The following is a 14,540-nucleotide window of genomic DNA, read 5'->3' on the forward strand; positions in this document are numbered from 1 at the left end:
CTGTTTCTGGAATTCTGTAAAGTATCAGTGCTGAGGATGGATCTAGTCATCTCAAGTACCTGTCATTTAACCTAACTTGTGTCCTCGTACTTCTATCCCTTCAGTTGCCAAACCTGGAACTCCATCTCACAAATTCCTACTTTTTCTATAAATCGATGAGACCTGTTATCCAGAATGCTCGGGACCTGGGGTTTTGCAGATAACAGATCTTTCCATAATTTGGATCTTCATACCTTACGTCTACTAGAAAATCATGTAAACATTAAATAAACCCAATAGGCTGGTTTTGTTTCCAATAAGGATTAATTATATCTTAGTTGGGATCAAGTACAAGTTACTGTTTTATTATTACAAAAAGAAAAAGATAATTTTAAATATTTTTAATTATTTGATTAAAATGGAGTCTATGGGAGATAGACTTCCCGGTAACTGGAGCTTTCTGGATAACATTTGCTCGAAGGATAGAAAGGCGGCACTCCGGTTAAATAAGAAAGGTGGTTTGTTCCAACAGATCACTGATCAACATCACCTGACACATTTCGGAGTAACTCCCTTAATCATAGTCTATGATTAAGGGAGTAACTCCAGAAACGCGTCAGTTGATGTTGCTTAGTGACCTGTTGGAACAAACCACCTTTCTTATTTAACCGGAGTGCCGCCTTTCTATCCTTCGAGCAAATGTTATTTCAGTGGGAACGCTGAGGGCAGAGCACCCAGAATACAAAAGTGGAGCTACATTAAGAAGAACATGCAGGGGGTGAGTATGGAGCGGCCTAAATGTTTTTTTCTGGATAAAAGGTTCCCGGATAACGGATCCCATATCCATGGTCAGAGTGGGCCGGCGGGAGACGGGAAAAAAACCCATCGGGCCTCGTCGACTCAGACCTGCTCCCTGGGCTCCTTCTCCTCGACTCCCTGAACCCGGTCTCATCCTTAAAGGAGAAGGAAAGGCTAAAAGTAAGTAAGCTTTATTAGAAAGGTCTATATAAATACACCAGTAAATCCTCAAAGTAATGCTGCTTTGAGTCCTCTGTTAAAAGAAACACCACATTTTTTTCCTTCTTTTGTGTACTCATGGGCTTCTGTATCAGACTAACTGTTTTCAGCTTAAACCTCCAGGGCTAGGGCTTGAGCATGCTCAGTTTGCTCCTCGCTCCCTCCCTGCTGTAATCTGAGCCCAGAGCTATGAGTGAGCAGGGAGAGACTCAGGCAGGAAGTGATGTCACAACAAGCCAATATGACAGTTGCTATCCTAAACAAACACAGAACACTTCAAGACCTGTTTACTCAAGTATGGTAAAGCATTCTGCAGAATAAATATAGTGTTATAGCTTGCACTATTGTGGCTAACCTACTGGCAATAAACTGCTCCTGTAGCTTTCCTTCTCCTTTAATGTGACAGATAAAGATAGGTGTGTGCGGGGGGAGGGGAGAGAAGACTTAGCGGCCCGGTAGATCCAGTCCGGCGCTGTCCATACCTGTATATTGTTTTAATAAATTACCTGAGTATCGAGGCAGTTTCTAGCATCTCAGCCATAAATGTTGAAACTCCTTTCAACTGACTGTCTCCAGCACCAACTCGAGCAAGAATACAGTCCACTATGCTGACTTGTGCAGAATCACAGGGTACAAAGCAACCGATCTGCGCCATGAGGACTATGACACCAGTCTGGCGGATATACGTCGATTTCCCACCCATATTAGGGCCTGAATAAAACAGAAAAGGGGGGAAAACCTTTTAATTTTTTGCATTGTTTTTAAGTTCAAAGACTATATCACAAAGAAAAATATGTTTGTCCAAAAAAATTAAAAAAACAAGTCTCTTCTAGAAAACACACACTTTATAACAAAGACAATTTAAAATCGACCTTCATAATAAGTTATGATTCTAGGCTTCTGATCATGAATATTATATAATCCAAGTCTAATGTAGCCTCGAGATGAAGATTAGAAACTGGTTGTCTATTAAATGATAGGTAAATAAACATTTATTATGCCATAGCCCGATGGAAAACTGCAGTGTTACCAGTGATAATATGAAACATCTGCTTCTCCTTTTCAAATGTAATATCATTAGGTATAAACGCCACATCATCTTGCATCTCGATACACGGGTGTCTGGCCGAGTGCAGCACAATTCTTCCCTGTCCCTTCTCCAGAATAACGGGCCGGACATACGGTACTGGCGCGCTGTTAGACACGTGGGCAAAGCTCACAACAGCGTCCAACTGCGCAATGATGTCGTTCAGCGTCTGAATTGGATCCACATATCCTGAAAAAACAAATAAAAAAAATTCTACACTGCACATGGAATGTGATACAGATTTGACCTTTTTAATTAGATTATAAATCTGAATGTTGAAAATAATCAACATCTATTTGGCTTGCGACTTTTAAATTCTGATTCTTTCGAAGAACAGAAGATCAGAATCCGGACCTGCTTATAGGATTTCCCATAAAAGTGCTGCGCTGCTTTGGAACATAGGAGATCCTAGTAAAAACGATTCAGAAGTGGCATTATCTGGGGAACCGACGGTTAAGGTGGCCATACACGGGCCGATAAAAGCTGCCGACAGACCGAGTCGGCAGCTTATTGGCCCGTGTATGGGGGCCCCCGACGGGCTTCCCCGATCGAGATCTGGCCGAAAGTCGGCCAGATCTCGATCGGATGGGGTTAAAAATCCCGTCGGATCGCGGCCGCATCTCTTCGTTGATCCGGTCCCGCGATCCGACCGCCCGTTTGCGAACGTGAAGGATCCGGTCGTTGGGCCCTAGGGCCCACGATCGGATCAGCCCGATATTGCCCACCTCAAGGTGGGCATATCGGAGGGAGATCCGCTCGTTTGGCGACATCGCCAAACGAGCGGATCTATCCGTGTATGGTCACCTTTACTAAGGAAAGAAGAAAAAAGACGACCTTGGGAGATGAATTTGAGCTATTTATTCTTTCCCGAGTTCCAGCCTTTAGAAGCTTTTAATCAGTACTGATATTGAGATGGAAGCAATGACATTTTTCTGGAAATTGAATCTGAAGCGAAAGCAATAATCATCTGAACTACATCATGTCAAACAGAAAGTGAAGTCATTTCTAAGACTAAAAAATGAAAAAAAGATGAAAAATCCTTTGGAGGGTTCTGACCTTCATCTCTCTTCAGTTGTCTTCTAATTCAGCGGTGCCCATCATTTATTGGCCCGGGGACCAGTGTAGAGGACTGGGGGAGGGGGTCAGCGTACTAATCTGGAGCGCCGACGTCCAATTCGATGCACCGCATTAATTGTCCCCTAGGCTCGACGGCCCAGTTCAAGACTGTCCGCGGCCCGGCGGTTAGGGACCCCTGTTCTAATTCGTTCAGTTCTTAAAGGGATACTGTCATGGGAAAAAATATTTTTTTCAAAATGAATCAGTTAATAGTGCTGCTCCAGCAGAATTCTGCACTGAAATCCATTTCTCAAAAGAGCAAACAAGATTTTTTTATATTCAATTTTGAAATCTGACATGGGGCTAGACATTTTGTCAATTTCCCAGCTGCCCCTGGTCATGTGACTTGTGCTCTGATAAACTTCAGTCACTCTTTACTGCTGTACTGCAAGTTGGAGTGATATCACCCCCTCCCTTTTCACCCCCAGCAGCCAAACAAAAGAACAATGGGAAGGTAACCAGATAGCAGCTCCCTAACACAAGATAACAGCTGCCTGGTAGATCTAAGAACAACACTCAATAGTAAAAACCCATGTCCCACTGAGACACATTCAGTTACATTGAGAAGGAAAAACAGCAGCCTGCCAGAAAGCATTTCTCTCCTAAAGTGCAGGCACAAGTCACATGACATGGGGCAGCTGGGAAATTGACAATATGTCTAGCCCCATGTCAGATTTCAAAATTGAATATAAAAAAATCTGTTTGCTCTTTTGAGAAATGGATTTCAGTGCAGAATTCTGCTGGAGTAGCACTATTAACTGATTCATTTTGAAAAAAACATGTTTTCCGATGACAGGATCCCTTTAACTTCTCCGCATCTTTGGAAAGCCCTGTTTCTTCCTCTAAATCTTCCTGAAAACTTATTTTTAACATAAAATAATCGAAGTTGACTGAGTTTACGGCACAGAAACCCCCAAATATGTTGACAAAAACAAAAAGATAACTAAAATATATCCATTTCCCTATCCCAGAAAGATATAAAAAATTATTGCTATTGTCCTAAATAAATAACCTGAAGTGACAGATTATAGGAATTGAAGTCGTCTCCTTCTTAAACAAAGCAGCAAGAGATCGACAGGAGAGAAGAGGATTTTCTACTCATCACCCAAACACAGAACAGAAGCAGCACAAGGGATTGGACCAACAATTGAACAAGCTGAGAGAATACAAGTTCAATAATCCATAGGGTCCAACCCATGTTTTGTCCAAGTCAAGGGCAGAGACATTCGTCTGATTTAGGTTTTGTAACAGGGTCTTCTAAATCCCAAATTTAAGCCGACTGTGGTGTTTGCACCAAATGCGTCAGGTAGTTTTAAAGGAGAAGGAAACCTAGTCGGCGCAAAAAGGGGCAGGTTTATCAAGGGTCAAATTACAAATTCTAATGTCAAAGCTTTCAAATTCAACTAGGAGTTATTAAAATTAGAGTTTTTTTAAAAAAATACAAAAACGTTGAATTCCATTTTCGAGATTTATCATACTCCAGCCCTTTAAGAACTCGAATTTGACTATTTGCCACTAGTGATGGGCGATTTTGCGCGTTTCGCCGTCAGCGAATAAATTCGTGAAACGCCCGCGAAAATCTGCGGCAAAAATTCGCCGGCGCCGTTTCGCTAATTTTTCGGCGAAGCGAAACGGCGCAAATTCGCCCATCACTACTTGCCACCTAAAACCTGCTGAATTGCTGTTTAAGTCAATGATAGACGTCCAGGGATCAATTTTGAGTTGTTTGCAGCCTTCCTGACATTCAAGTTTTTTTCAGAGAAATTGAGTTTTTAAAATTTGATTTGAGTTTTGGGGTCGATTACATTCATCCAAGTTTAAATAAATGTCGAATTTATGGGTGTTTCGGGTAGTTTTTAAAAACTCTCATTAATTCGAAAATTAAACCTTTGATAAATGTGCCCATGAGCGTTCCTTCTTCATTAAAGGAGAACTAAACCCTAAATATGAATGTGGCTAAAAATGCCCTATTTTATATAGTGAACTTATTGCACGAGGCTAAAGTTTGAGCTTGTCAATAGCAGCAATGATCCAGGACTTCAAACTTGTCACAGGGGGTCACCATCTTGGAAAGTGTCTGTGACACTCACATGCTCAGTGGGCTCTGATTGGCTGTTGAGAAGCTAAGCTTAGGGCTCGTCACTAATTATCCAGCAGAAAATGAGCTTCCTTGGCTGTAATATAAGCTGATGCTACAGGTTTGCTGATTATTCAATTCTGATGCTAATTGCACTGGTTTCTGTGCTGCCATGTAGTAATTATGTGTATTAATTACTAATCAGCCTTATATTGTGACATTTCTATTCTATGTGTACTGTATATTGTGAGTGGCTCCCTAAGCTCAGTAAGTGACAGCAGCACAGAGCATGTGAATCAGTGAATCAGCAGAAAAGAAGATGGGGAGCTACTGGGGCATCTTTGGAGACACAGATCTTTACTGCTAAAGGGCTGTGGTTGCCTTGGGCTGGTACAGAAGCACAAAACATCATGTACAACATTTCTACCTACTTCTTTAGTTAGGCTTTAGTTCTCCTTTAAACATGTAGTGATACAATGCTTTAAATTGCAAGTTTTGAGTTAAATTTTGTTTTCAGTCTGAAGGAAAACAACCATATTTCTGATTCTTCAGAATCTGCATTTATATATGTGTGTGTGTTTGTGCAGTCATCTTACTGTTAGGGGTTTTTGCTAATTGCTGTCAGTTGAGCTCATTTAGTAAAGTTAAGCAAATTTGCACCGGTTCATAAACAAAACTACATTATTCATTCCATTATTCTCCCTGCAGCTGGTGTAACATCACTGCTTGGTTGCTATGGGTTACTGACAGGTGCAAATTTGGACAAAAGGCACAAATATTTGGTAGCCTATGAATAATTGATATTAATTTACTTTGTTTCCTGTTTTTTTTATATGTAATTTTTTTCTTTGTACCCAAGGTCATGTCGCTGATAAAGTGATGCATTTCCATAAAACTCATCAGATATTTGATTTGGGGGGGGGCACAGGTCTTTCATCCATAAAAAAAAGAGAATATTTTTTTAAACTATTATGAAAAAATTACTTTTTTTGAAGCCATATCTTCTGCACACTGTTTTCCTATGTAAATAATATTTTATTTTCTGATACTGTATCTTTAATTATGCCATCATCCAAAATGGCTGCTGCCATTTCTATTAAAGGGGAACTATCGGGAAAATGAAAATTTAATATTAGGTTCATCATACAGAAACAAGAGACTTTATAAATACAATCGATTAAAAATTCTGTACCATTTCTGAAATAATCAAGTTTATCGTCGCTATTCATCTCTCAGCCTCTGTTTTCTCTTCATTCTCTCTTTATGCAGGAGTTGGGTGTCACATATTTAGGGATGCACCGAATCCAGGATTTGGTTGGGAATTCAGCCTTTTTCAGCAGGATTCAGCCAAATCCTTCTGCTAAGCAAAACTGAATCTGAATTTGCATATGCAAATTAGGGGCAGGGAGGGAAATAGCATTACTTTTTGTCACAAAACAAGGAAGTAAAAAATGTTTTCCCCCTCACACCCCTAATTTGCATATGCATATGCAAATTAGGATTCGTATTTGGCTCGCCATTCGGCTGAATCTTTCACGAAGGATTCCGGCCGAATCCAAAATAGTGGATTCGGTGCATCCCTACGATATTTATAAACAGTTGGATCCAATATATCTTATGGGGGGCTCCTTTTGCCTAGATGATGTATTAGAGATCACTCTATTAAACTCACCAGACATCATGTCTCTCTACATGCAGGATTTTTGTTTGCACTGGAATCAGTTATTTGAGTGAGCTCTAATACGTCCAACTGCTGCATGAAGAGAGAATGAAGAGAAACAGATGCTGAGAGAGGAATAGTGAAGATAAACTTGATTATTTCAGAAACAATGCAGAATTTTTAATGGATTGTATTTAGAACATTTCTTATTTGAGTATGAGGAAGCTTATATAAAATTTTCGTTTCCGCGATAGTTCCCCTTTAACATTACTATGCAGATAAAAAGACTCATTGGCTCACGTCAATACAATGGGCTAAGCCAACACAATGTTACATGTTATTAGGGATGCACCGAATCCACTTTTTTGGATTCGGCCGACAACCCGAATCCTCTCCGAAAGACTTGGCCGAATACCGAACCGAATCCTAATTTGCATATGCAAATTAGGGGTGGGAAGTGGAAAACATTTTTTACTTCCTTGTTTTGTGAAAAAAAGTCACGTGATTTCCCTCCCCGCCCCTAATTTACATATGCAAATTAGGATTCGGTTCGGTCATGCAGATGGATTCGGGCAAATCCGAATCCTGCTTAAAAAGGCCGAATCCTAGATTCGGTGCATCCCTACATGTTATATAAGAAGATTACTTACCAGCAGAAATAGTTATAATTTCTTTAACAATAGCATTCTGGGCCTCCTCATATTCCTCTCGGTTTCTCATGTACTCTTCACTTAGTGAGCTCAGTTTACTGAAAAAAAAAAAAACGTAGGTTCAATTTCTAGCCTGAAAGGAAACTCTAAATGCAAAAAATAAGTTATGATCCAGGCTGTTGTTCCTGGAGTCCCTAGAACTGGAACCCAAATCTTCTCATGCTGAGTGAGAAGGCCACATGGATTTCTAGAAAACTACAGGCCAACTGTGACCCTCTTTGGGTTTATTAAAGCCCCCAGAGTTCTTAAAAGCCCTACAGATTTTTGGTACAATATCATTTTTATATATTCTGGATATTCTTAGATATGTGGCATGTAAAATACTGTATTAGGAAGAATAATAGAGACAATGAACATCTACAAATACTCATTTGGGACTGAAAGAAAAAGGTCTGCAAAGCAAAATCCCATTATCTGATCCTTTTGTGAGCAGTGAGGTTTTCTGGATAAGGGATCTTTCTGTAATTTGGATCTTCATACCTTAAGGGCAGAGACACACGTGGAGATTCGGGCAATGCCTTCCCTCCGGAAGTTTAGATTCTATCTTAGTTTTGCTAAGTCGTCCGAAGTTTCCTCGTGAGGCAACTTTGGAAAATGAAGTGCTCCGAGTGCCATCGATTTAGATTGTAGCCAGTGGCAAGGCTTTTCGAGGAGTCGCCCGAAGAAGAGGCGATTCGTCGACAGGCAACTAAATCTCCCAGAATCTTTGCGTCTGTCTCTGCCCTAAGTCTAACAGAAAATCATATAAACATGAAATAAATCCAATAGGCTGGTTTTGCTTCCAATAAGGATTAATTATATCTTAGTTGGGATCAAGTACAAGTTACTGTTTTATTATTACACAGAAAAAGGAAATCGTTTTTAAACATTTGGATTATTTGCATAAAATGAAGTATTCGGATCTTTCTGGATAACGTTTCCGGATAATAGTTGCTTGTACTTGATCCCAACTAAGATATAATTAATCCTTATTGGAAGCAAAACCAGCCTATTGGCTTTATTTCATGTTTATATGATTTTCTAGTAGACCTAAGGTATGAAGATCCAAATTACAGAAAGATCCCTTATCAGGAAAACCTCAGGTCCCGCGCATTCTGGATAACAGGTCCCATACCCATAATCCAATAAAAGCACAGATTAAACAACAGGCTGGGGGCTGCTGGAAGCATCCTAATAATAAACGTGAGAGCAGCAAACACTGTTCGGCTGGAAGATGATAATGGGGATCCTTTGTGATTAAATAAACTCTTTGGCAATAGGAACTTTGCTCAGACCATTGATTCCAAATTAACTGGCAAATTCCTAATGTTACTTAACATTCTCACACAGTCAGGCTGTAGATGCTGCACATTTTGCTCACATTCTTATGAATTATGCAGCCCTGTAATAAATGGCAATAGTAGCATGTGCAATTGAATAATCTACTCCATTAGTAACTGGGAGCAATGTACTGGCCAATGGAATAATCTACTCCATTAGTAACTGGGGAGAAATGTACTGGCCAATGGAATAATCTACTCCATTAGTAACTGGGGAGCAATGTACTGGCCAATGGAATAATCTACTCCATTAGTAACTGGGGAGAAATGTACTGGCCAATGGAATAATCTATCCATTAGTAACTGGGGAGCAATGTACTGGCCAATGGAATAATCTAGTCCATTAGTAACTGAGGAGCAATGTACTGGCCAATGGAATAATCTACTCCATTAGTAACTGGGGAGCAATGTACTGGCCAATGTAATAATCTACTCCATTAGTAACTGGGGAGCTATGTACTGGCCAATGGAATAATCTACTCCATTAGTAACTGGGGAGCAATGTACTGGCCAATGGAATAATCTACTCCATTAGTAACTGGGGAGCAAAGTACTGCTGGCCAATGGAATAATCTATCGATTAGTAACTGAGGAGCAATTTACTGGCCAATGGAATAATCTACTCCATTAGTAACGGGGGGGTGCCATTTATGACACCTCTGATTATATCCAATGGGTTACTGCCCAGTGTTAGTAAATGAGCCCCACTGACTTCCTACATTAGCCACTAACAATGACAGAAATCAAACCTAAAATGCTGCATTCTTGAGCGCTGGCACAGTAAAAATAATGGTGCCCTACAAGCAGTGAGGATACCATCACTTATTTGTCTGGACAATGAAAAGGAGTAGATCTCTGTGGTGCCTAAGGAGCTACAGTACAGGTATCGTATCCGTTATCCAGAAAGCTTCAAATTACAGAAAACCCATCTTCCTTAGACTCTATTATAATCAAATAATCTGAATTTTTAAAAATGATTCCCTTTTTCTGTGTAATAATTAAACAGTCACTTGTACTTGATCCCAACTAAGATATAATTACTCCTTATTGGAGGCAAAACCAGCCTATTGGGTTTATTTCATGTTTATATGATTTTCTGGTAGACAAGCTATGGAGATCCAATTTACAGAAAGATCCATTACCTGGAAAACCCCAGGGGTTCTGTATAACAGATCCCATATCTGTATAATGGCTGCTTGTATATCCGTGATTATCTGAACTAAGTCTTCCTGTGCCAAGTTCCCATTACTGCTCCATTTTCCCATCTCAAACAAGCAGCTGTCAGTTGCAAGGACTCCCCACTAATGACAGACATGACTAGAATAGGGTGAGTAGCCACAAAAAAGTCCCAATAAAATATATTTACTGCTGGGTGTATTGAATGGATAGCCTTAAAGGGGAACTTGAAAATAAAATTGTAATATTTCATACTGAAATAAGACACTTTCTAAATACATACAATAAAAAATTCTGTATCGTTTCTGAAATAATCAATTTTATCTTCACTATCCCTCTCTCGGCATCTGTTTCTCTTCATTCTCTCTTCATGCAGCAGTTGGGTGTCAGATATTCACTGACAGTTAGATCCAATATATCTTATAGGGGGCTCCTTTTTAGCAGATGTATTAGAGCTCACTCAAATAACTGATTCCAGTACAAACAAAATCTAACAAAATAACTGCCTTTTGCACAAATCCTGCATGTAGAGAGACATGATGTCTGGTGAGTTTAATAGAGTGATCTCTAATACATCTTCTAGGCAAAAGGAGCCCCCCTATAAGATATATTGGATCTAACTGTCAGTGAATATCTGACACCCAACTGCTGCATGAAGAGAGAATGAAGAGAAACAGATTCTGAAAGAGGGATAGTGAATTTAAACTTGATTATTTCAGAAATAATGCAGAATTATAGATTGTATTGTATAGATTGAAGTTTCTTACTTCAGTATGAGGAAGCTTATATTACATTTTCACGATAGTTCCCCTTTAAAGAGACACCTGCTCTGAAAAGCATCCGTTGTATTCTATCCTTCTCAATGTTGGTTTCAACCCACTTTATTTCATTCTTACCCTAAAGATCTGAACAACAGGTGGAAGGAAGGAGCATAATTAGATTTTCCCAGTGAAATATGACATTTGTTTAATTGTAATAATCTAGCCATTGATGGAGTTGGTTAGCACAACTGCAACTCATATTTCTTTCATTGGACATATTGTACAAACACGTCCTGAGATAACGTTGTGATGGCTCCTCATACGGCACCTGGCAGCAGAACAAAACACGTATCTACAGAACAGGTGGCCCAGCGCCTCTTGTGAATAATAACTCCAGCCACTATTCAGGCTCATTTGGGATTAAATTACCTCCTGAAAGATACATTAAATCAGCCATTTATGCAGCGGATGTGTATTGGCTTTGCTTTATTTGTAAGTAGACATGTTCCATAAAGAAATACACTTATCTATTAACCTGCTGTCACTCCCAAGTTAACAAAGACGACCCAACAGGGCACCGATTGTCTGGCTCAACAGATGTATTTGACATGTGATGAGTGACAATGAGGAAACTCATTGTAGATAATACTCATATACAGTTGTGCTCATAAGTTTACATACCCTGGCACAATTTGATTTCTTAACCATTTTTCAGAGAATATGAAGGATAACACAAAAAACTTTTCTTTCACTCATGGTTGGCTGAAGCCATTTATTGTCAAACTACTGTGTTTACTCTTTTTAAATCATAATCACTACACAAACTACCCAACTGACCCTGATCAAAAGTTTACATCCCCCAGTTCTTAATACCGTGTATTGCCCCCTTTAACATCAATGACGTCTTTTGTGGTAGTTGGTGATGAGGCTCTTATCTTCTCAGACGGTAAAGCTGCCCAGTTCCTGTAAATTCTTGGGTTGTCCTGCATGAACTGCACGTTTGAGGTCTCCCCAGAGTGGCTCAATGATATTGAGGTCAGGAGACCGAGTACATTCCATGCGCAGCTTCCGGGCTGATGAGAGCAAAGTTTCCTCCAGTATTTTTTGTATTTCAAGTTATTTGTGGGTTTTTCCTTGCATCCTGAACAATTTTTCTGGCAGTTGTGGCTGAAATTTTAGTTGGTCTACCTGACCGTGGTTGGGTTTTAACAGAACCCCTAATTTGAACACTGCTGATTGGCATTCTCAATTCCTTTGATATTTTCTTATATCCCTTTCCTGTTTTATAGAGTTCAACTTCCTTTTCCCGCTGATCCTTTGACAATTCTTTTGCTTTCCCCATGACTTAGAATCCAAAAAACTTCGGCGCAGCACTGGACGAAAGATGCAAGGGTCTGTCAGGAGTCCAGAAAGTCATTGACCTTTTATATAAACTCACTAATTTCAAGCAAACAGATCACAGATGAAGATTGTTAACTTTAATAGCCATTCTAACCCTTTTGTGTCAAGTTGTGTGCATGTTATCAGGCCAAATCACCAGGGTATGGAAACTTTTGATCAGGGTCAGTTGGGTAGTTTGTGTAGTGATTATGATTTAAAAAGAGTAAACAGTTGTTTGACAATAAATGGCTTCAACCCACCAATAACCATGAGTGAAAGAAAAGTTTTTGTGTTAGCCGATACTAAGCTCTATAGTTAGTATAGGTATGGGTATATGGAATTTAATTAAAAGTAGGGAGGGGTGTGTGTATGGGGCTGGGTTTTCATTTGGAGGGGTTGAACTTGATGGACTTTGTCTTTTTTCAACCCAATTTAACTATCATTCATATTCTCTGAAAAATGGATAGATATATATAAATATAAATATAGATAGAACAAAAAACCAGCACCAGGGGTCTTTGCAGTGAAGAAAACTTGTATTGTTACATTGGTATGTATAACCGACGTTTCGGTCCCTCTTGGGACCTTTATCAAGGTAAATAAGAGGGACCGAAACGTCGGTTATACATACCAATGTAACAATACAAGTTTTCTTCACTGCAAAGACCCCTGGTGCTGGTTTTTTGTTCTCTTTGTATCTGCATTCTACTCCGGGCACAGGGGCAGCTACAAGGTAGCTTTAATTGAAGGTGGGAGCTGTCCTGTTCTACACATATAAATATATATATATATATATATATATATAGATATACATACATATACATACATACATATACATATATATATATATATCTATATCTAATCTATATCTAATCTATATCTATATATATAGTGAATAAAGTACCCCCTCTTGTAAAATATAAGGATATTATAAATTACCGAGGAGTTTCATGACCATATAAAAACACGAGGCCAAAGGCCGAGTGTTTTTATACAGGTCATGGAACATATTTTGCAACTGGGGGTACTTTATTTATTATAATACACACGTTTCAGTGAGTCATGTGACAGAAATGACATCAGAACTCACCGTTTATAACTGATGACATCAGAACTCACCGTTTATAAGGATATAATTTACAGTATATTCATGGCTTTTGTGTATTATATATATATACACACACACAGTTGCAGATTTGTAAATCACGGATCCAAAATTCTGGAATATTGTGTTCTGGGCAGCACAGTCAGAACCCCACACAATGTGGCTGGACAGGGCCAGGTAGGCCAAAACATTTCTCATATGTGACATGAAGGGGCCGATTCACTAAAGGTCGTTATTCCATAACGCACTGTTCTGTGCGTTATTTAAGGAACGGTTTAATCAAAGTATTTTCGCATGCGCTACTGACATATCGCTAGCTTTAATTCGACATTTCTGCACAGTGATATTCTACTCGAATCGCGATACTTATAGAATAGAATTAATCTTCTGATTTATAGAAATTAGAAACAGACCAGGAACAGGCAGTACTTTAGTCTGCAAACACCCTTTATTGGTGGATTCTCACTCACGACATGTTTCGGGAGCTAGTCCCAAAGGATATCACATGATGGATGGTGTGTGTTGAAACAGCAGGTCTACACGTATCTGATTTTGTTCGCTCATCCTTCTCTGATTAATAGAATTAATCCTAACGCATTATTCACTAGCGATAAAATAGTGTGATAATTGCTGTGAAATTTAACAGCTCCTAGGAGGAGGCGTTACTAAACAACATCAGATGGATTGATAGAGGCAGATGTAGTGAGGAGCTGTAGTGCAGCAGTGAAAGACCTTTATGAGGAACTGGAGACTTACCTACAGCCACCAACATATTTTCATGATACCTTGGGCAGGTCCAGAATACACGACATTCTGTGTCATATTACGTTTCCCAGGGAAAGGAACGACTAGAATACTCTAAAAAGAGACTTCTAGACTCTGCCAGTGGCATCCCGAATGTCTTAGGTGCTAATTGCACTAAGTGTGACAATATCAAATGCCCTAAAATATTGCACAAAATAACGCATGCTATAAAATACCGCACACAATTCCGCTAAAATGAATGTAAAAATACCACAAGTAAACTTTTAGTGAATCGATCATTAATTCTAGAAATACAAGAAGTGATAACATTTTTAAGCCATGCTATAAATAACGCTCACTTTATCGACCTTTAGTGTTTATTTAGTCAATAAACATATTAAATGACCAC

The 14,540-nt window shown here is 39.3% G+C and overlaps 1 protein-coding gene across 1 annotated transcript in view; it reads right to left on the reverse strand.

Annotated features, from left to right (window-relative positions):
- msh2.L (mutS homolog 2 L homeolog) overlaps positions 1 to 14,540 on the reverse strand; it is a 70,819-nt gene that overhangs the window by 12,055 nt on the left and 44,224 nt on the right. The window contains exons 11-13 of the mRNA XM_018262532.2: positions 7,587 to 7,684; positions 2,027 to 2,272; positions 1,503 to 1,707 (exon numbers count right to left, since the gene is read on the reverse strand). Of these exons, the coding sequence (XP_018118021.1) occupies positions 1,503 to 1,707; positions 2,027 to 2,272; positions 7,587 to 7,684 (549 nt within the window). The remainder of the gene's footprint in view (positions 1 to 1,502; positions 1,708 to 2,026; positions 2,273 to 7,586; positions 7,685 to 14,540) is intronic.

The sequence above is a fragment of the Xenopus laevis genome, chromosome 5L (assembly GCF_017654675.1).
Source record: "Xenopus laevis strain J_2021 chromosome 5L, Xenopus_laevis_v10.1, whole genome shotgun sequence".
Classification (NCBI taxonomy): domain Eukaryota; kingdom Metazoa; phylum Chordata; class Amphibia; order Anura; family Pipidae; genus Xenopus; species Xenopus laevis.